We start from the raw sequence: 21,384 nt of genomic DNA on the forward strand, positions 1-21,384 counted from the left end.
AGACTCTCTACATTTTAAGTTATCCCATTAAAATATTATTTCTCGCATTCTGAAAAAAAAAAAAAAGATAAACGGCAAAAGTAAACTATCCAACCCAGTGCACCCACCCACCCACCCACCCTCACTCACTCTCACTCACTCACTCAAACTTTACTCTTCTTCTCAACCCCAACCCCAAATTCCCAAAATACCAGTGAACAAAACCCCAAACGGCCAAATCATACTGACGCCGACTTCACCCTCTCTCTCTTTCTCTCACACCTGCAAAATCACCCCCTCCGATCAACCCCCCTCTCACCTCTGCATCTTCTCTCTCTCTCAACGCCAGTCTCTCTCCGGCGACCTTCTTCACGGGCTGAGCTCAAAGTTGCCGTCCGAGCTCTAGCGGCTATGGGAGCAGGTGAGGTACAGATTAAATGGTAAAATAATGGGTAATCTGATGAACAGTGCCTCGTTAGAAAAAACGAGGCACTGTAGCAAAGTTAGAATCTTTGTAAAGTAGTGAGGAAGGCCACGAGGCTGATGCTCCTGATTTTTCAAGTTTTGCTTGCCATTGTAGCGAAAAAAAAGGAGTAGCTAGACAGATGCGGATGCTCTTAGTCCACATGGGCGTAGTGACCATAGTTGGCTGAGAAATTTTTCAGTGCCGGATGAGTACCACGTGGTGTCCGCTTAACACATCCGAGCCGTCCGATGCACTTTGGAACGGTTGGGATTTGGAGAGAGAAAAAAGAGAGAGAAAGAGGAGGGGTGAGAGGAGAGAGAAAGTTTTAATTTGAGGCGTCCAAAAGTGCATCGGACGGCTCGAGAGTGCCGAGCGGGCATCACGTGAGATATACCTATCCGCAAACCAAAAATTTCTCATAGTTGGCTACCTCGCATTTATGTTAAGTACTATCTAAATGTGACTCTTTCTTTGAAACAATGATTACATAAAAACTGTACAACTGACCACATACTCAGATTATACTATCTAACCTGCCAGCAGTCCAGTTTTGAACTACAGATGTGTGTGGTTCAAGTGATGATAAACGTCGGATGATATTTTTAATGATTCAGATTTGTTTTCATATTTTTACTGGCCGTGATAATATACTTTTACCGGTAAATATTTCAACATATTTGAACTATTAGTTATCAAGATGAACGGCTCAAATTAAATCGTACACGCTTCTCTGCAGTTGACTGTGCAGAGAAGCGGGATCCAATATGATTAACAGAAGTGAATTTTTAGTGCTATAAATGTACACAAGTAACTACTTAAAACTTCTATGCCAAAACTGGAAAGCACTAAAGTAAATGAATACTTCTATTATAGTAGTAGTCCATGCTTGTCCGATATTTACTGCCGTATCAGTACCCATGCAATTAGGTGGAGCTCGGGCCCGCAGCAAAAGTCTACCCCCACCGCTCTCAATATATTTTTCAAAAGTGTTTTGGACGGTTCGGATTTTAAAAAAACTCTTCTAGTGTAAACTCTTTCCTGAAAGAGTTTTGTCAAAATCTGGATCATAAATTGTCAAGATGGATTGTGAGATTGAGTGTTGCGACAGAGGGAGCGGTAAAACAGAGAGATAGGAACAGACTTTCTGGCCCCGCGAAGCCGTCCAACTCAGCTCGTTTGTAAGGATTTGGATTAGTAATATTTAGGCCATAAAATTGGATTGGCTCGAGTTTTTAAGCAATTGTATAAATACTCCTACGTTGGACTTGAAAATAGCCCTTGAAGTGTTCCCTGCCGCACTCGATCCATATAAAATAGACCTTGCGGTAGTCATGGATTTATAAAGAAGTTGATTTTTCAACGGGGAATGCTAGGTACAAAGAAGTTGATTTACACACATCAAAGTGAATTTCAACCACTAGTTGATTTTTTCGGAGTACTTTCGGGATAAATTTTCTTTGTACCTAGCATTTCTGTTTTTCAATTCCCCAGTTTTTAATCTGCACTCCAAAAGTGGAGTGCGAGTGTGTTGCGAAAAGTCGCACTCCATTTTTAGAGTGCATAAGTTACAATGGGGAGAGCGAAAATCATTGTGCTTTTGTTATACCAGAGGATATGACCGGGGCCATCATCATGAACACAAAGAGATAAACAAGAGAGAGAGAGAGAGAGAGAGAGAGAGAGAGAGTGGTACCTATTAAGTCAGCTGGGGTCTTCCCATTGCAAAACCTTCCGGTGGGAATTCCACCCATGAAGTCCTTCCCATACGGAGGGAAATTGGATTTAGCTAACGTAGCAGCAATTCCATTGTTGTTTCCTTGATCCACAATGGAATCCCCGAACACAAGCACCGCCGGAATCGTTATGTTTTCCGGCAACCTTATGACTGCATCAGTACTACTGCTGCCGAAAATAAGCAAAACAGAGACAGAGAACAACACAATTGACCGAGAAGAAGAAGCAGAGATAAAACAGAGCTTCATTATTGGAGAAAAACAGAGTTCCCGTGGAGAAACTCTAGGTTCCTGACGTAGGAGTTTAGTGGAAGGAGAGAAAAGGTCGTACGATTTTTGTCAGTCAGGGTCACGGATGGCATGTAGTGCATGATCTTGGCATTATATATAGGAGAAGAGAAACTTTTTCACGGAAAACTTTGGGAATAGTTGTTTACAAAAATGAATCTCGAGCGTCTAAAGTGTTTTGGATGGTCCGAATTCTAATGAATCTTTTTTCGGAAAATTCTCATTTAAATTCGGATCGTCCAAAACCGAAACTGACTGCTGATTTTGCATGACTCCACAAACAGCCTAGTTATAGCGGCTCTGTGAATAAGTCTATCTCATACAAAAATATGAGGATTTTTGTTGAGTTATTTTGACTTTTTTTAAAATTGGAAGGACATAGTTATGGGATGGTGGAGTTAGAGCTGGTACTTAGAAAAGATAGGTGTCGAGTAAATAATATAAATATAGGCAATTTTCAAAAAATAACTTTTGGGCAGTCGCGGAATTTTTTGGATAAAAAATTAAGTACTCTCATGCATAATATTTTGGGAAAAAAAAATTAAATACTTCATTTGGCACAAAGAGATTCAAGAAAACGAGTACTGAATTAGGGATAAAGAAATTCAAGACCCTGTGAATATATAGTCGTAAAATAAGGTCATAGCTATAGCATTCTTTATAGTTGTCTTATGTCAATGCTTGACTCCACACAGAGCGGAGCTCCCGTTAGTGGACGGTGGAATTAATCCATTAGAATTAGTCGAGGTGCAATATGTATGCTAGTCCAAACACCTGATTATTAGTAAAAAAAATAATTGCTTGATTGGATGCACTCAACAGTATTAGAAAAAGTACGTAAGAAAAAATGTGAGAAACGTCATGTCTCATTATGTGGTTGGATGTGGTGAATGTCATAAAAACCAGTAATATAAGTTATATTTCAGTATTTTAAATTTCTTTATCACACAATGGCTGAGTACTACTCGTAAGTTGTTTTCCCGGCAATAATATCATTTTAAATAAGGACCCAATCGCATACATACAGTAATATTTTGAAGTACCAAAAAAAAATATCACATGCATATAGTATGTTCAATTTGACAATGAAATAAAATAGTCACTAGAATTTGCTAATTTGCACCATTAATAATTTGTCACATTTTCTAACAAAAAAGAATACCCACATGTGACATACACACACACATATGTATGTATGTATGTATGTATAGTAAATCAGCTTGAAATAGAAAAAAAATTAACTGAATATACAGATTACAAGGGACATACTCCAGGAGGAAAGAAAAAGAAAAGAAAAGTGATAACCTTAGGCCAAATGGCTACAAAATAATAAAGGATAACCTTATCGGGTGTTTCCGACCTATCTAAGAAGAGGAAGCATAAACAATTGGACAAATATTGCATGGAAATAATAATAAACCTAAGGGCTGAGACCACATATGAGCCATTTGCCTACATAAAGCACATGGGGTCCAGTTCACTAGCTAGAATTCCATCTCCTTAACTAGAATTCCTCATCAATGCCTGAATTTTTTTTATCTTCAGAATAATAATGGAAACTGCCATCTGACATCTCCCACAATTGGGGTGCTCTGGTTAAGCTACATACGTACTATTGGGGATTTATTGCACAATTAGCTTAAAACACTAGTAATAATTAGAAGTGCCACATCATCATACATTAAAAACATAAACACAATCAATTATTTGATATACAAAATAAATAGATAGAGAAAAATATCTTGTGAGATCCATAGAATGCACAACAAGTCGATGTTCTAAATCTGTATTTGGGCTCCCTTTGAGTAAATTCCGACGGTTAAATACCACTCCAAGACGCAACGCGAAAATTTCTCAAAGTATCTCCACATTACATGATCGGTGAAAGACAAGAATGCCAAATCTTTCTCTAATTGCCCAAAACTATATAGGAAAATATAAGGACAAGAAGGGAGAGTTAATTCTACACACTACAGAAAGCTTTTGGGATAAGTAGCTTTTATTTATAGAACTCGAAGTGACTCCTCATAAATTCATGTTGAACGAAGTAAACTAATGAAAAGATACATTCCTTGGAGAACACTTCATTTTACAATTTACTGATCACACTCCCCTTTTGTTTTTAGTATGTAAAAGTTCCAAAATGTCCTTAAACTTTCTAGCAAAAAAAAATCATTTCATAAGGATAACAAAAAGGAAATATTGAAAAGTGGAATGGTGTTTTGTAACTTCAAACCCTAGAAACAAAAAAAGATGGCAGTTAGTAAAAAGGAGAGTGCACAAATCATGCCCTTCAAATTATATAAAAAGACGTGTCTCTTGAAAAAACTATTTTCATGAAAAACATGACTATTCATTTGTAATAGCATAAGATTTGAAACTTAATTTCCAATGCATATTTTTGTTATTGAAGTTACTAAGGAATTGTGGAGAAAGGGGGTGGGAAAATATCCAAGTATATTCAAGTTTAATTGTGAGTTCTCTCTTCATTTTTTTTTTTTTTTTGCCGTTTAAAAAAAAAAATAACTACAAAATTCCTAAGGTTTAACCAATTGTCCCAATAAAAAAGAAATCGTCAAACTTGAATTTTCTCCTCCCCGAACATGCAATTTCAAACTTGAAACTTAGCTTTACTAGTCGTACCTCTTGGTATTCAAATGCATACAGGGTTCGAGATTCAGGAATTGAAAATTATGTAGAACTATCAATTACGTAAGTATAATCAATGAGATTAACTTATTCAAGGAGCTTTCGTGAATCCAAATATTACATCCACCAATAAAAATTGAATCATCATACAATAGTGCACACCCATCAAACACGTACTCACGTACATGCACCCTACCTCGTCTAATACCCATCCTTTATCTCTCTCTTCCCCAAAACGTTTCGTAATCTCAGCCCATGACGGAGCGCCGCCGCCACAAGGAAACTGTACATCTTCCTCATAATCTAATCTGCTAATGTAACATTGTACGACCTTTAAGGGGAAAAAAAAAAAAGGAAACAATTAACAGTGTCGACCGCAAAGTAAGCTAGGCATCCGTAATGTTCTTTTCTCAGTTTTTTCCGCCCGAAACAAAGGAAGCGTGAGGATAGAAATGTCGACATCGGGGAAAACATCAGCGCTTCCCGAAAGTGGTGGGGAACCTCAAGCACCCGGCAATTGAGCTAATGTTGATGGAGATTGAAGAGTTGATTAAATGGAAGTGGTTAAGGGCTCATTTCACTAACAACTTTTTTTCGCTTATTATATTTTTTTTTGGTTGTCTTTATTTAAATTTTTTTTGCGTTTGTTAGTTTTGTATCTCACTTTTTTAGTTTTCTGATTTGTCTCGTCAAGACGAATCGGAAAAGTTTTGACTTTTTGTTACTTAAAAGTGGTTATTTTCCAAAATATTTGGGTAAAAGTAAAAAAAAATTACTTTTTCGATTCGTCTCGTCGAGACGAATCAATAATCCACAAGGTTTAGCGCAAAACTAACAAACGCGAAAAAAATTTGAACAAGGACAAAACATGCACTTTTTTCTAAAAGTCCTAAAAGTGTTAGTGGAACTCAATCTCAAAACTTCATAAATTTTTCCATCGCAAAACGATGAAATTAAAAATCACCAACTTTTGTAACTAAATTGATTTAACACAACCTGTTGATATCCCGAGACTTGGAGCAATCTTACCCGGCCTTTGTTTCGTTGTGATCTATGTGTTACGGATCCGTTGTTTACCTCTCCACATGCGGGGCAAGGGTCTCAAATGTGAGATAGCTAGGGTTAGATCGAGTTTGTTTCACGTTAGGTGGAAACCCTCTAAAAAATCTATCATTTCTTTGGTGTACTTAACTGAGAGATACATGCTTTTCTGACTTTTTCTCTACGTGATGTTATGTTCTCCCAATAAAAGTTATAAAATTACAAAGAAAAAGTCGACTAATTAGCAAACACCCCACAAATAAAAAGTTTACACTTCAATACTCGAAAGTGTCTTTCAATTTTACCCTGAAGTATTAACAACAAATTAATAAAATTATTAACCTCATTTGTATGTTACTACGTACCTATTATGAAATCTTTTTTGACAATGCATGATCTTTTGGTCAGTTTATGTGCTGAATAATAATCTCTTGGTACTAATTTTGCCGTCCACTAGTGGAAGAGGGGGGAGGGGATTAATCTCACGGGTAAGCCCTGTATTATATATCAATCCCACAATTGTGATAAGACTAAGTTTTGAACCTAAGACATAATCAACACTTTGGAGCTTTTAATATGACGTCTTATACAACATTACTTAATTTTTTTCCCCAATAAAGGAAGGGCTCTAGTGTCGTCCGGCGACAATGGAGAGTGGTGAGCAGCACGGAATAAACTAATTCATGGTTGATTCATGACACAGTTGCAGACTCGCGATACACGCTTCGTATTTTGTCGTGTGACATGCAGCCACATGATTATTTCATGATTCTAAATCCAGTAACATGCAAATATGGTACCACAAAAAAAGTTCTTTATATTGATACTACTATTAGAGTATCTGCATGTGGCTCTTTAAAACTAAACTAAAGAGCAAAAATGAGAAAATGAACAAAAAAAATGCCCTGCACCTGCCTCTCTTCCTTCCACTTTACTTTGCAAAATAAATAACTTTGCTACAGTGACTCTTTTGTTTTAAAGAGTCACTATTCACCCTTTTAACTACTATTAATTAAGTAGAGAAATGTGGAAATAAATGAAGAAAATATAAAAGTATGAATATTTAATTGAGTAAAGAGTGAGAGTAAAAAGTCTGATGCAGTAAACATTTTAAAAGTGAGTAGCTAAAATAATAATGTGAAGTTTTAAAATGTAATTTAGTCCAAAATTTAAAAAGATTGATGCGGATGCTCTTTTAAGTGTTGAAAGAGTTGGCTAGCTGCATATATTGGGACAATTGAATTGATCGAAGGCGACGAAACAAAATCCTACCTGCACACAAGGGGCCAAAAGGACAGGAAAGTAAATGAGCATCGATTATTAATATTGTTATTCTCCATCTGTATGCGTGCAAGTGGTTACACGTCTTTGGCTTCTCAACCAATTCCATTAATTATGGAATATGAAAAGATCAGCAATGCCAGTTGTTTCATTTGATTGGTGGTCTTAATAATTAATTAAAGTTGGAACTATCATCAGCACCCACTTCATCCTCTTTAAAATAATTAATTAACCTGTCCCGCCCTACTTATAAAAAATAAAAGAGAATTAACATGCCTCATGTCCAAATAATTAAAGGCGATGTATTATGTGAGAATGACGATGACCTGTAATATCATAAAGCGAAAAATAAGTAGTACTTATAAAATAGAAACCTTAGTGGAACGGGGTCTTATTTTCCCCGCTTCCTTTTATACCATCCACAACCCATTTTTTATTTTATTCCTCTGAAGTTAATATATTAATCTGTTACGAATGGAAAAAAGTGAACAGATGAAATGATAACATGGTAATTATAGATGAATTTAAGAAAATTAAAAGAGTGTGAATAGTAGAAAAGGATACGTAAATTCGTTATCCTAATAGTATTAAGGATACTGATTCCGGCACTCCACTTTTATACGCAGACGCTCCACTTTTGTAAGGTGGAGTGCCTGCGTATAAAAGTAGAGCGTCAAAATCAATTTCCTAGTATTAATTGTAGGAGAAAAAACAAGTCAGCCCATTGGGCTCCATTAAATCCACAAACCTAAATCCATATTATTAGGTGCCAAAAAGGTTGAACAGTTGCAACAAAACAAAATACAATGGGCTGGAATCTCTTCATAAAATTTTTAAAAAAAAAAAAAAAGGAAAAAAAAAGAGGTCATAGTTTCCTGCAAACCACATAGACTACACAAAAAACCCATAACTACATATTTGTTCATTTTATTTCAAAATAACATGGAGATCAAGAGAATCCTTCAACATAAAAGGTTTGGGGGACAAATAAACACCAAAATAAATGAACGGTATGGGGACAAACAATACATACCAAATGAGTAAAACCCAACAGCTAGTATGGAAGTACCATTATTGACAGCACACAAGTCAACGAAATAACAAGAATGATCCGAGGGGAAAAAAACCCAACCCTAAAGAGACTTGGGCATCACGTGGCGGTGTTTCAGGGACATTGATAAACTTTTCCCAACCCTCACAATAAGTCGTTGAGGTATTTTGTAAGAACCCGATCCGTAATGATCTTGTATCCTCTCTCCGTTGGATGGTAACTGTCCCAGAATAGGTACACCGAGCGGTCCGGACATGTTTCGCTGAATTTGTTACATAGTATGCTCACTTCGATATTTCCAGTGCCACAACACCCTTTATTGGCAACAGCAAACCCTGGACCAATTCAAAATATACAATGCCAGGTTAAATTTGCCAAGAACCCAAATCGAACAACCGAGATCACTTGCCCTCATGTACTTGTTCTCGGTTTACTATGACAAGATCTACAAAATCAGCGAATAAGCTATAGAGGAACCAAGTTGTTCAAATTGGTGTTCACTAGTAAAAGCTCATTTAAGAATGGAATGGAGTTGTTATATAAACATACAAAGCTTGAACTTGTGTATGCCTAATGATTTAAAAATATATATTTTTCTCTTTTTGGAAAAAAAAAAGATGAAATTCATTTTATTTGCCTAGTTTCCCCCAAAAAAGAATTCACTCTTTTAGAGAGAGAAAAGAAACTCGTTAAAGTTTTTAAATTAAGTTTGAATAAGTTACTACTCGGCTTTTTCAGCTTCTGATGCTTAAAAGATTTAAGCTACTTAATTGCAATCGGCTCGTTTAAAATCAGCTCGTCAAATAAGTAAACCAAGCATGAGATGACTTCCAAAAACCGTCAAAATTTTCATGAACGGCTCAGTTTGACTCGTCTATCAGCCCTACAAGTAAGATAATGGAGATCGAAGCAATTAACACAAGGGCAGATGACAATACCATATTTCTCATGATTCTGGATGAGGTCAAGAAGAGGGTTATAAATGTCAACAGAGACCAACCGAGCTTTGGCGTCGTTGAGGCTGTTCTTGAGGGAACTAAGCGCCACCGTTACCTTGGCGTTGAACATTTGCGCTGCCTGGTTGTAATTCTCAGCGCAGTGTCTCACAAGTATTCCTCCGCCTAGTGTTCTCTGTGACGGCAAACACCCGATCGGGGCAGCACCAAAAACGCCAATTCTTTTCGCCCCCAACTCATGCAGTTCCTTCAAAAACGAAAAGGAACAAAGAAGTTCTCACGTAATATTCGTATGATCTACTTCCTATTTTGGGGGTGTCACAAATCGAAAAAATATACTCTTCCCATGAGGAAAAAACCCCTGCGCATACGAATTTTTCACTAGAATACTCAAATGGGGAGTAGTTATTCGGTCATCTTGGGGCGCCATTTAGCAGCACTGATTAGCCCCCACTAAACAGTTGCATACCCTTACGTAAAGTATGTGAATTTTCTCGAGAGTGCACGAAAGCTGCTCTATGTGTAACTTGGTATACTAGGCTGCTAGTAATCTGGTTTTGTTGGATGTTAGGTTCTTGTATCATGGGGCCCATTGTTGTTTCGTATTTTTTGCCAATAGCTACTCTGTTTCGTGTTACTTGTAATTGGTTGGTATCTTGCTAACACTTTATTTTTTTCCTTGGGGGACTTGAGCGGCATATGATTGTCGGGTGTCTAGGTGCCAACCTGATTGAGATGCTCGCTTTCTTGTTGTAATGCCCCCTTGCTTCTTTTAATCTTTGTAAAACTTATTTCCAAAGATTACCAAATTCCTTTCTTGTGCTGATAAATAAATAAAAACCCGTAAAGATCATATATAGAAGAATGGAGAGAGAAATTAATACCTTGACGAAATTGGAAGCCCCTCTGACCATAAGATCGGTGTAAGAATTAACATCGTACTGCAATCTCCTGATACCGATCGTGAAATAGGTATTGGCAAGATCGTCACTACCCGCTATCACTAAATATAGGCTGTTCGTTAGTATGAAGTTTGTTCTCTCTTCTCCAACCATTCCTTTCAACCTCCCAATGTACTCTTTGAACATTTTCATTTGCTCATCTAATGAAATAACTGACTGTTTTTTCAATAAGAAAAGAGAATAATATTAATAATTAGTTGTAAACTGAATAATTATTATGTAATTAAGATGTACAAAGAAAATGGGTGCATATATTTTTTTACCACAATGACAGGTGTTTGGGGATCAAATCCAGTGGCTCCAGAGGCAAAGCTTACACCAGTGGGAAGATCCTTATCTTGCAAATTTGGATCAAGATATGCTGGTATTAGCTCTTTAATTCCAAATTCTTCAGCTGAAACAAAAGTAAAAATATCATTATGAAGAATTGAGATTGCATTGTGAAACAAATTGCATCTCTCCATTAAATGTCTCGATCTCTTAAGACATTCTAATTTAAACTTTCAGAATCGAAATTTTCCAGCAATATATGAAAATATATATAGGTCGAACTGCGCAGCTACTGCTGAAGTAAAATTATGTGAATTTTGAGTGTACTAAAATTCTGAGATGTGGTGAAGATATGCATTGTATCCTCAATTTTACGTGGACAAATGAATGATCATGATTCAAATTGATCATGATATGGTGACATACGTCAATTTTTATTTTTTTTTTGAATTATTGTCCCCCTTGAGGTACAACGTTAGAAAGTTAGTTAATTGATATGAAGTAATGATGCTCAATTAGTTCAAACCCATGACTTGTACATTGCAGCAGAACGTGCTCCGGACCATTTTCGAATCATATATTTATGTGAGGTTCATACACTTAGCCGTAACTCCAACGAGAATGTGTGGCTGTGGAACATTCCGGAGCATCACGTGAAGATGCTCTCGGACTAGTTAGTCTACAACAAAAATCACATACACAGAAACTCTCTCACGTTAGGTGTGGGCGCCCCCACACATAATATGAGAGAGTTTCTGTGTTTGTGTTTGGACGTGTTCGTGGTCGTAGACTCTGGCTTTCGGACTAGTGAATAATTTCACATAGTACATTTGTTGGGTAATGGTAACATTTATAAGTTGACAGGCCCAAAGAGCCTATTTCAATTGGAAGGTACGCTGAGGCATGAATAGTGTTGGGTTACGAACGGGCCGCCCACCCTAGACTAGACCTTTTGGACTTTACTCGAGCTCACCAAATCCCATCATCATTTCAGTTGGAGAAAATGAAAGATCATGTTCGGTTTGGATTTTGAGAGAGATTTTTTAAGGTAATATGAGTAAAGAGAAATAGATAGAGAACATTTATCGGGAACTATGCGCAGGGGTTTTAAGACCCCAAAACGAAGAAAAACTCAATCCAACCTATAAAATTGTCCTCTAAGTTTTTCCGTTTCCCTCAATTTTCTATATTTTGAAGGAAATTCTTTCTCCGACCCACCCTCCATTTTTTTTCATAGGAGATGACGGAGTTTATGAAAATAAATATGGAGAATGTTCTCCAGTCTATTTTTAATATAGAAATACAAAAAATATGTGGAAATATCTAATATGAGTATGAAAAATAAAGATATAAAAAGTATTAAATTAGGAATAACAGTAAAAATTGATTGGTTAGACTAAGAATTTGCATAAACAGTACAGTCCTCTAAAAAATTGTATTTTGATGAGGTTTGAGATGCTCTTATCAATCACAATTCAAAATAATGAACTTGATGGGATCAACCAACTGCTTTTTTTGACTCTTTTGTTTCACGGATTTAGATGCATGAACATATCCTAACGAAAAGTAATGTGACGGATATATTAATTGCAAAAATTGTATACTTTTAAATAAATAAATAAATAACATCAAATGTCCAATCGTCTGGTTCAGCCTGAGCACACCTCAATTAATTTAGAGACCCAGAAGTTAGCAACCGGGAAAATCTCCCAGTAACCTAAACGTTTGAAATATTTGGCCTCCGTAGGATTGAACATGCAATCTAATGAAAAAAAATCACTTATTTACTTTAGGCTATATTTGAATGACGTTCAGTTTGGGAAATGAAAACATAAGGGACAAAAGAGATATTTTTTAATCTCAATTTTTTTCTATCTTGTTTAATCTTTATTTCTCTATCAACAGTTCTTTAGAAAGTATGGATCATTTAACCTGAAAAAAAGAGGCTCATCATACATGTTGCAAAAAAGCTAGGTATCACAAGCATAAGGGGTCACGTAGAATTAGGTCAAAAGGTGAGGACTCTTTTGACAATTTTTTGAAATTGGTGATCCACAATATTTAGGTTGCTAAAGCTACTCCATTATTTAGTAGGCTCGAGTCCACCGAGTAATTTACCAATCATCAACAGTAACTAAAGGCTAAATAAAACCCTCGTCCACGAGATGAGATATTATTAAAAGTGGTTGCATTAATTAATTCACCTATACAATATCAAACGTGGGACGGAGAAATTTCATATACTTGTTTAATACTTTGTGTAAGGACACGCGCCAGGTGACCTACTTATCCTAATTAGCCTAACCATGAGACTCAAAAGATTAACCACAGGTTATACAGTAATTGCTCACATTTTCCCGTTAATCGATTTTGTGCACCATGTAGATTAGTGCACAATACACACAGAAGGTGTCACAACAATAGTACGAAATATGGTGTACAAATGTTTGGTCACGTTTTGCATTGCTTTGGAGAATACCCATTCCGGTTTTTTTTTTTTTAAAAAGAACTTTTAGAAAAAAAATGTAATTTCAAACTTAAAAATTGTATTTACGAAAATAATTTTCCTACCAATATGGATCTTGTTTGATAGATCTCATTGAGATCTTTTAAACTATGCAAAAAAAATTAATTTTTTTTTTCATTTTCATTATATTTAAATTTGAAATTATCTTCTTTTTTAAATAAAATTTAAAAAGAAAACAGAACGTCGCCTAAGTACCAAAGAACTCGTTAGGCATGTCAACAACTTGTTTCTTTAATTTATTCTTGTACTTGAAGAAAATTCAATCAAGAACCCCACACAAAAACGTACAAACGAAAAAATGAAAGCAAATGAAGAGAGAGAGAGAGAGAGAGAGAGAGAGAGAGAGAATGTGTGTACTTCCTTTACAATTACTAAGTTCTATAAAAAATTCAGTATGTATATATAGAATTAGGTTAGGAATAAAAGTATAAATTGATTGGTTAGAATTTACATAAATAGTAGAATCCTCTAAAAGTACAAAAGTGTATGGACCCAATAACAATATTAAATATGCATTGATAAGAGTGTTGGAACTCACGGTACTCCAAAACCACTGAATAATTACTCCTAAAATTCATATTCAAAAAAAATTTACCTATAAAAAAAATAATAAATAAACTCTTATCAACAGATGTTATAAATCACAATCCAAAAATGAACTTAATGGTATCAACCAACTGTTTCGGGCCCCAACTTGTGGACACAATTTTGTTTCACGGCTTTACACGAAAAAATCCTGACGAAAAGTAGTCACTGCGTTTGGTTGCCCTTTTGGAGAGTAACACTCTCGGCACAGTTTTCAATAAATCTATCTCTCTATCTCTCTCCACTCATTACCATTCAAACTCTCAAAAATAAAAGGCTCAACCAAACAAAGTGAATGTGACTCATCTATTGAAATAAATTGCACACTTAGAGGTGTTTTGGCCTAACTATTAAAAAAAAATCCTTCTAATTAGTTTTGTGTCAATTTTTTTTTGCAAATTTCGGATTATTGGTTAATCTCGACAAGAGGAATTAGAAAAATCAAGAATAAGAAACAAACTAGAGAAAACTTGAATAACAGACAAAAATAATTCAAAACATATTTCTATTTGACCAAAAAAAATAATAATTCAAAACGTCAACGGTTTGTTTTGAATTAATTTTGTCTTTGGTGAACATTTTTAAAGTTTTGATCATAATTTCTTACTTTTTATATTATTCTCTTTGAGATGAACTAATAATCTATATATATAAAAAAAAAATTTACCCAAAATTAACAACATCAAATTTGAGTAAAGACAAAATAAAAAATAAAAAAAAAATAGTCGTAATGGCCTCAAGTTTGGTTCTTATCAATGTTGTTGTCCTCACTCAAAATTAACGACAGCAATCATTGTTGCTGAAGTTGAGGATGTGTAATGTTCTCTTTACGGTGGATTACGCGGTAAAAGTGAGGTTAGAGTGATGTTAAACTATTTACCTACATAAAAACAGACTTTTTTTTACCACGTGGTCAATCATAAGTAGAACATTACACTACATCAGCTCAGTGATCACCTAGCTAGTCTAACAGTTTTTTGAGTACTTTTCTTCACTAAGAAGCACGCTCATAAACGCGAGAGAGAGAGGTTACTGTACGTTTGCACAGTCGTTTAGCTTTAATTTGTCGAAGTATGCTAAAGTTAGCATGAATACATTATTATATGTGTGTGTGTGTGTGTGTGTATATATATATATGGAGAGAGAGAGAGAGAGAGAGAGAGAGAGAGGAGGAGGAGGACTGGAGGAGGTCGGCATGCATGTTAAGAGAATGGTGTTTGGTGGTACGTACCCACCATGTCTGCGGGAGTCTTTCCATTGCTAAACCTTCCAGTAGGTTTCCCACCCATGAAGTCCTTCCCATACGGAGGGAAATTGCATTTAATCAGTGTCTCAATATCGTTGTTGTTCCCTTGATCCACGATCGAATCTCCGAACACGATCACCGCCGGAATCGTTATGTTTTTCGGTAGGCTTATAGCTGCTTCAGTAGTAGTAGTAGTAGTAATACAAGTGATAAAAAAAAGCAAAACAGAAGCGGAAAACAGTAGAGTTGTTGAGGAAGAAGACGAGAGGAAAGGATGAGAAAAGGGTTTCGTAGTGCGAAATTTCCACACCATCGTGACTGAGAATATTGTCTAATGATGGGATTATGATGGTAAATCTTGAAGAAAAGCTATGATTTGGTGGTATTCCTTGGATTATTTATATAGAAAGGATTTTGTTGAGGTTATTGTTAAGGAAATAGAATCTCACATTATTTGGGAGTGGAATAGGTAATCACTTAATAACATTCGGGACCTCTCTACTCATTGCCAATTGGTCTTGAGATGGATATAAAGTTTCCACATGGTATCAGAGCGGGGCCCGTTCCACCCCACATTTTATAAAATTCACAATACACACCCCACAATGACAGACCAGCAAAAAGGCTGCACGATAATAGGACCCAAAAGTGGCCACACGTGACAGACCTCAAACGCAGCTGCACGTGAGGGGGATGTTGAGGAAATGAATCCCACATTGCTTGGGAGTGGAATGGATGATCACTTAATAACATTTGGGACCTCTCCACTTATTGTCAATTGGTTTTGAGATGGATATAAAGTTTTCACATGGTATCAGAGCGGGACCCGTTCTACCCCACATTTTAAAAATTAACAATTCACACCCCACAATGACAGACCAGCAAAAAGGTTGCACGATGATAGGATCCAAAAGTAGTCACATGTGACAGACCTCAAATGCGGCTGCAAGTGAGAGGAAATGTTAAGGAAATAGAATCTCATATTGCTTGGGAGTGGAATGGGTGATCACTTAATAATATCTGAGACCTCTCCACTCATTCCCAATTGATTTTGAGATAGATATAAAGGTTCCACACTTCTTGTGGTGGTATTAATTAGACACAACAGTTATGGACGATGCAGTACTGTGGCAATTTTTTTTTTTTTTTTGATAAGTACTGTGGTAATTATTTACTCCAACATTTACCCTTTTAACTTTTATAAAAAGTTATTTTATTTGAAAAAAGCAAGGGCAAAAAGGACATTTAGCTCATTAAAAAATCAAATGGATTAACATTTTAGGACATAGAAAAGTTTAAAAGTGGACAAACAAATCGGAACGGAAAGAGTAGTAAAGGTAGGTGTTAAATACACTTATTTAAAGTCAATTTCTTTTGTTTTTTAAGAAATCTTTATGATTTCACTTCAATGTCTAGCTATTTAATTGTGTTCTTGTAATATTTAAAGAAATCTCTGTCATTTTTTTTGTGCTTTGCTTAGGATTTTGCACGTGTGTTGGGTCGAATTTGCAACATGAAATGTATAATATGCACCCTGTTGAATCACCAACTTTCGTATAGAAATTCTTAACAATTTCATGAAAAAAAAATGCTGACTTTTGTAGAGAAAAAAAAAAAACAATTGCAGAAAATTTATAACATTGAGATAAGACTCCTAAATACAGACGTTGCGAATTCAAAGTTGATTTTACGATTTTCGTTCATGGGCTATGAATTTTATACAAAAATTATAAAATATCAATATTGATAATATATATGAACTTTAATAAAATTCGACAGATGGAAATTATGGTCCAAATAATGACCCATCACCAAGAATTCAAACAAGCAATAAAGAGCCACGATTCTTGTCTAAAAGGTACTGTACTTAATTCTTAGCTAGAGCATACATAACACTACCTTTTTTTTTCCATATTCAAGAAAGGAAAATTCTAAAATCAGTCCAATGGACTGACAATAATAAGTACGTGAATACGTATTAAAGGTGTAAAAAGTACATAGAAATATGTGTTTTTCTTGTCTTCTAGTATACTTATCGATAGTCCAGTGGATTGACAATAGCAAGACCGAAACTTTTTGTCCCATCCAAAGAATTATGCTATTAATTAGATGGAGATCGATTTTCTAACATTACATTAATTGTTTGCACATTCTATATATCCAACCAATGTGGGATTAGAGAATCGTACCCTTCCTAGTGAAGTTGGTTATCTCACCCTCCCTTCACAGTGGAGACGGATATTCGAGCCCCACGGAAGACAAATTTAGGATTCAAGATTACAAACAATCTCTGACCCTCTGCTTACTAACATACTAACACCCGCCAATGTTTCACAGAGAGTTCCCAATGAGTCAATGACTTCTCATGCATTTTCCGGAAACTTAAACATTTTCGATTTTCAAACATTATAAAGTCAATGGTGTAAGAGACTTGTGGATTTGTCAACCTGTTTTTTTCCTTGACAAAGACTCCTCCACTCCACAAAAGGATTAATTATGTCTGGAGAATACATATTTGATGAAAATGACTTATCACCTCGCAGCATTTTAGAAATATTCCATCATTTTATCCTGGCCTTTTAATATTTTAAAAACCAATTGGTAGATTCATAGTCGCTGTTATCAGAATGGTAAGACAATATATATATATATATATATAACACTCAAATGGCTAATGATTTATAGCTGTTTTTCACAATAGTATAAATTATGAGCCTGAGGAAATATTCGAAGAAATTGGGAAATTAATAATGCCAAATGGTTAATGAATTTGGTAGATCTAGGTGGTTGAGAGAGAGAGAGAGAGAGAGAGAGATCTATGTGTGCAAATGACTACTCCACGTACGTGTTCGGCATCACAATCAAACATTATTATTTATGCAATTTGCACAACAATTAATGCAAAGTTACATGTGATCATCATCATTGATGCTATATATGCTAGTGGATGCTAGAAATTAAGAAGTGCGAGCAGCAAGCATGGCACAAGAAAGATTGGAATTCAATAATTAAACCCCATGGTTCATTAAAGCGTGGCATGCTAGAAACTTTAATTACCCGTTTGGGTTTCGCCATTGGCTTTTTGTCGATCGTCCGTGATATTATTTCACTTCGGGCAAAAAAAGATTAGTCTTTCGATTGGTCATTCTGAATGGCGAATCGAAGGATGAGGGAAAAAAAAAAAAACATCGTGAAAAAATAATTTAACTAGTGGCCAACTTATCCAAACCGAGCAATTTAGTTCGGTTGATTTTTCAATTGTGTGGTTTGGTCTTCGTTTACATAATAAACAAAATAGTGTCAAAACAGGTTTGATCTATGAATTTGTGCTAACAATTTCGATTTCCAAGCCGATTCAAATCCTGCATATGAAAATATGTAACATGATATTTTTTTTATTGGAAAAGACCTTATAAAAACAGATTTATGGAGCGTTAAAGCACATGTTTTTCACGAACTTTCAGGCCGATCATTCTTCTTACGTACATCAACTAAAATACCATTCCGCGCAAACAACTTGTCTATTGTTATTAACTTATAGTTCAATCATTACTTTAATAGATCTGCGTGACCTTGGGTAAAATTGGTCTAAGGATAGGAAAAAATTTAAGTATTAACAACACAATAGTCAAAGGATAGGAAAAAAAATTCTCATCGCGTTTAAAATAAAGTAGAGTGAAGATTTCATCTTTCTTTAGTTTTCGAATTAGGTGTTGGTTTTATGGGAGCCAGCATCCACCTTGTATTCGAGACGCTCCTTGCTGGCTTGGGCAAGCGTAGGGAGGACTGACCACCTCCACCCGTCGGTGTTGTAGGGGTAGCATTGCGAAAGCGCGTCATGTTCACCTTGCCGCTAAGTGCAGAGCTTTGCTCTATCCTTTAAAAGATTAAGTTGTGGGTGAGTTGGTCAGGACCTGGTCCAACAAATGGTCAGAGTGAGGTTACGGGTTCGAGTCCCAAGCTGGTGCGAGGGGATTTTTTATTGATTTTATGGCGGCAAGCATTCACCATGTACTCAAGACACCCCCTGCTGGCACGGGACAAAATCATAGGGCAGAGACAACCGTGGCTCAATTTTGATAATCCAAGTTGTTTATATATAGGTCCCGGTATGTAAAAATCATTTGTGTAAAAGAACGCAATACAAAGAACGGCTCAATCGGGTCATCTGAACAAAAGAACGTCTTAATCGGATATTAGTTAGGAAATTGATTTTGACACTTCTTTTTTTATAACCACGCTCTTTTTTTTTGTTTTTTAGCAAAAAAAATATGTACATACACTTTCAACACTAAAATCCAAAAAAAATGAGTGTGATTATCAAAAAAATGAGTATAGAAATCAATTCCCTATTAGCAATAAGTGCATGCAATCTCAAAAGCGGATAGTGCGCGCTCTTATGTGGACTTCACATTAGCACAATCCTTTAAAATGTCACATGCTCTCACTCTCAATTTCTGCACTGTGGTCGCGCTTTTAATCGTCGCTCCCGTGAATATTAGTAGTTTGCAATGTGTTTCAAAAACACTTTCACGCTCGATCGAGCTCTCGCTGCGCTGACGCGGACACACGGAAATTATGTGACTTAGGCTAGACTGGGCCTCTCTCTATCCTCCTACCATCTCTCACTACCCTTTGATGTACTCCTATTATATATATGAATGTACTAATCCTCTAACCGTGTAATAGATAGTATATTATTAGAGAAAAAGGGGATGGTGGCATAATTTTGACGGGATTAACAAATAGTACTACTAATAAACTTTGTAGATTGTCAAAATAATTGTGGATGGCATGAAAGATAGTGGATAATTGACGATTTAGGTTTTTAGGCTTTGCTTGTACTGTCATGATCTGGGTTTTAGACCCACAAAGAGTGTTTGGGCTTCGGCCTTTGTAGATGGCCTAGTCCCGTATGGGTGTCCTTCGATTGGTTACTTTCTAATCGTAGGTTTTGCGTCTCGGATTAGGTAGAAGTGTTATTTGAACATGTATGCTGTTTTCTTACTCCTATTAGTCTTGTACTACAATTTTAAAATTAATAAAAAAGAAATTTATTTTTTCACAAAAAATTGAGATGCTGGTGAATCTTCAATAATGATGGAATGAGTCACGTGGCCACCTGGATCCCAAGATGAATCCTCCCCACACAAATACTTTTACGTAAAGTTTCTGTCTGCATAGTTGAGCTATTGGTGGTGGTTGAATTTAATGTGGTTATGTTTATATATATGTCCAGTTTGAGAGATGAAATATTATTATTAATTAATACTAATAAGTAATGGAGGAGTCTGCTTTTGAACTAACAGCTAATTTGATCAAGACATTTTACAATGCGAGATGTGAGCACTCTTTATGCATGGTGGTTGGTGGGTTTCATAATAATTGATACTAAAATCCACTTGTATATAACTATTTGTATATTTTCTTGATAACCGGATGTTCTGACCAGCTTACGCGCACTTTGATTAATTTCGAAACCCCTGAAGTTAATGACCGTGCAAATTTCTAGTGAATGCCTTCGATCGTGGGATTCGAACTTACAATCCCTCGAGAGACAAACCTTTTTAATTAGTTACATTCTCGTATTTACTTGACCAAATCCCTTGCGGTTATGCTTGAACATTCACAATCATTATTTGAATGGTCCAATACGTGGTTTAGGACTACTTAATTGGGCTATCATATGAATTTGTGGGCGCCCTACGATTTTTTTGCTCGTGGCTGTCATGGGTTTAACAGGCCAGCTGCATTTCCAGATTCTTCTATGGTACTATTTTAAAAACTGTGGTGTTTTGTTTTTTGGGTTTGTTCAGAGTTTCGGTTATCGATTACTAGCGACGTATATAGTATACGCATGGCACTTGGCTACCTATCTAGCCTTTACATCGGGCACAATAGGCCCCGTTCCGCTTTCTCCCAAAATCTTTTTTTTCAAAAAGAAGATAATTTCAAAATCAAATACGGTATAACGAAAATGAAAAATAATTTTTCAATTTTTTTTGCACCATTTAAAATATCTCAATGAGATCTATCAAACAAAATCCATATTAGTAGAAAAATTATTTGCGTAAACACATAATTTCTTAGCTTGAAATTAACTTTTTTTTCAAAAAGAAGATTTAAAAAGAAAGTGGAACACCACCTAAGTATCACATCAAAGCATCATTAATGTGTTAGCACACATACTAGCTTGGTCAATGGGGTGCGGGGTGATAGCTTCCAGTGTTTGTGATTCGCGCCGCTGCATCCACCCCGCTCCCCACCGCTCCCTAGTGATCATCAGATGGCAACGAATCTCATTTATGAATTTCAATGCATTTGCTAAGGCTATTGTAACTTTAGCCAAA

The 21,384-nt window shown here is 35.9% G+C and overlaps 1 protein-coding gene across 1 annotated transcript in view; it reads right to left on the minus strand.

Moving 5' to 3' along the window:
- Nucleotides 1-15,421, minus strand: part of LOC131329323 (uncharacterized) — a 20,078-nt gene extending 4,657 nt beyond the window's left edge. Inside the window, exons 1-8 of the mRNA XM_058362411.1 lie at nt 15,020-15,421; nt 10,670-10,800; nt 10,329-10,562; nt 9,427-9,691; nt 8,637-8,823; nt 8,208-8,257; nt 4,072-4,078; nt 2,139-2,341 (exon numbers count right to left, since the gene is read on the minus strand). Coding sequence (XP_058218394.1) covers nt 2,139-2,341; nt 4,072-4,078; nt 8,208-8,257; nt 8,637-8,823; nt 9,427-9,691; nt 10,329-10,562; nt 10,670-10,800; nt 15,020-15,347 — 1,405 coding nt within the window. The 5' untranslated portion in view covers nt 15,348-15,421. The remainder of the gene's footprint in view (nt 1-2,138; nt 2,342-4,071; nt 4,079-8,207; nt 8,258-8,636; nt 8,824-9,426; nt 9,692-10,328; nt 10,563-10,669; nt 10,801-15,019) is intronic.
- Between the last annotated feature and the right edge of the window lie 5,963 nt (nt 15,422-21,384).

Source organism: Rhododendron vialii, chromosome 6a, assembly GCF_030253575.1.
Source record: "Rhododendron vialii isolate Sample 1 chromosome 6a, ASM3025357v1".
NCBI lineage: Eukaryota > Viridiplantae > Streptophyta > Magnoliopsida > Ericales > Ericaceae > Rhododendron > Rhododendron vialii.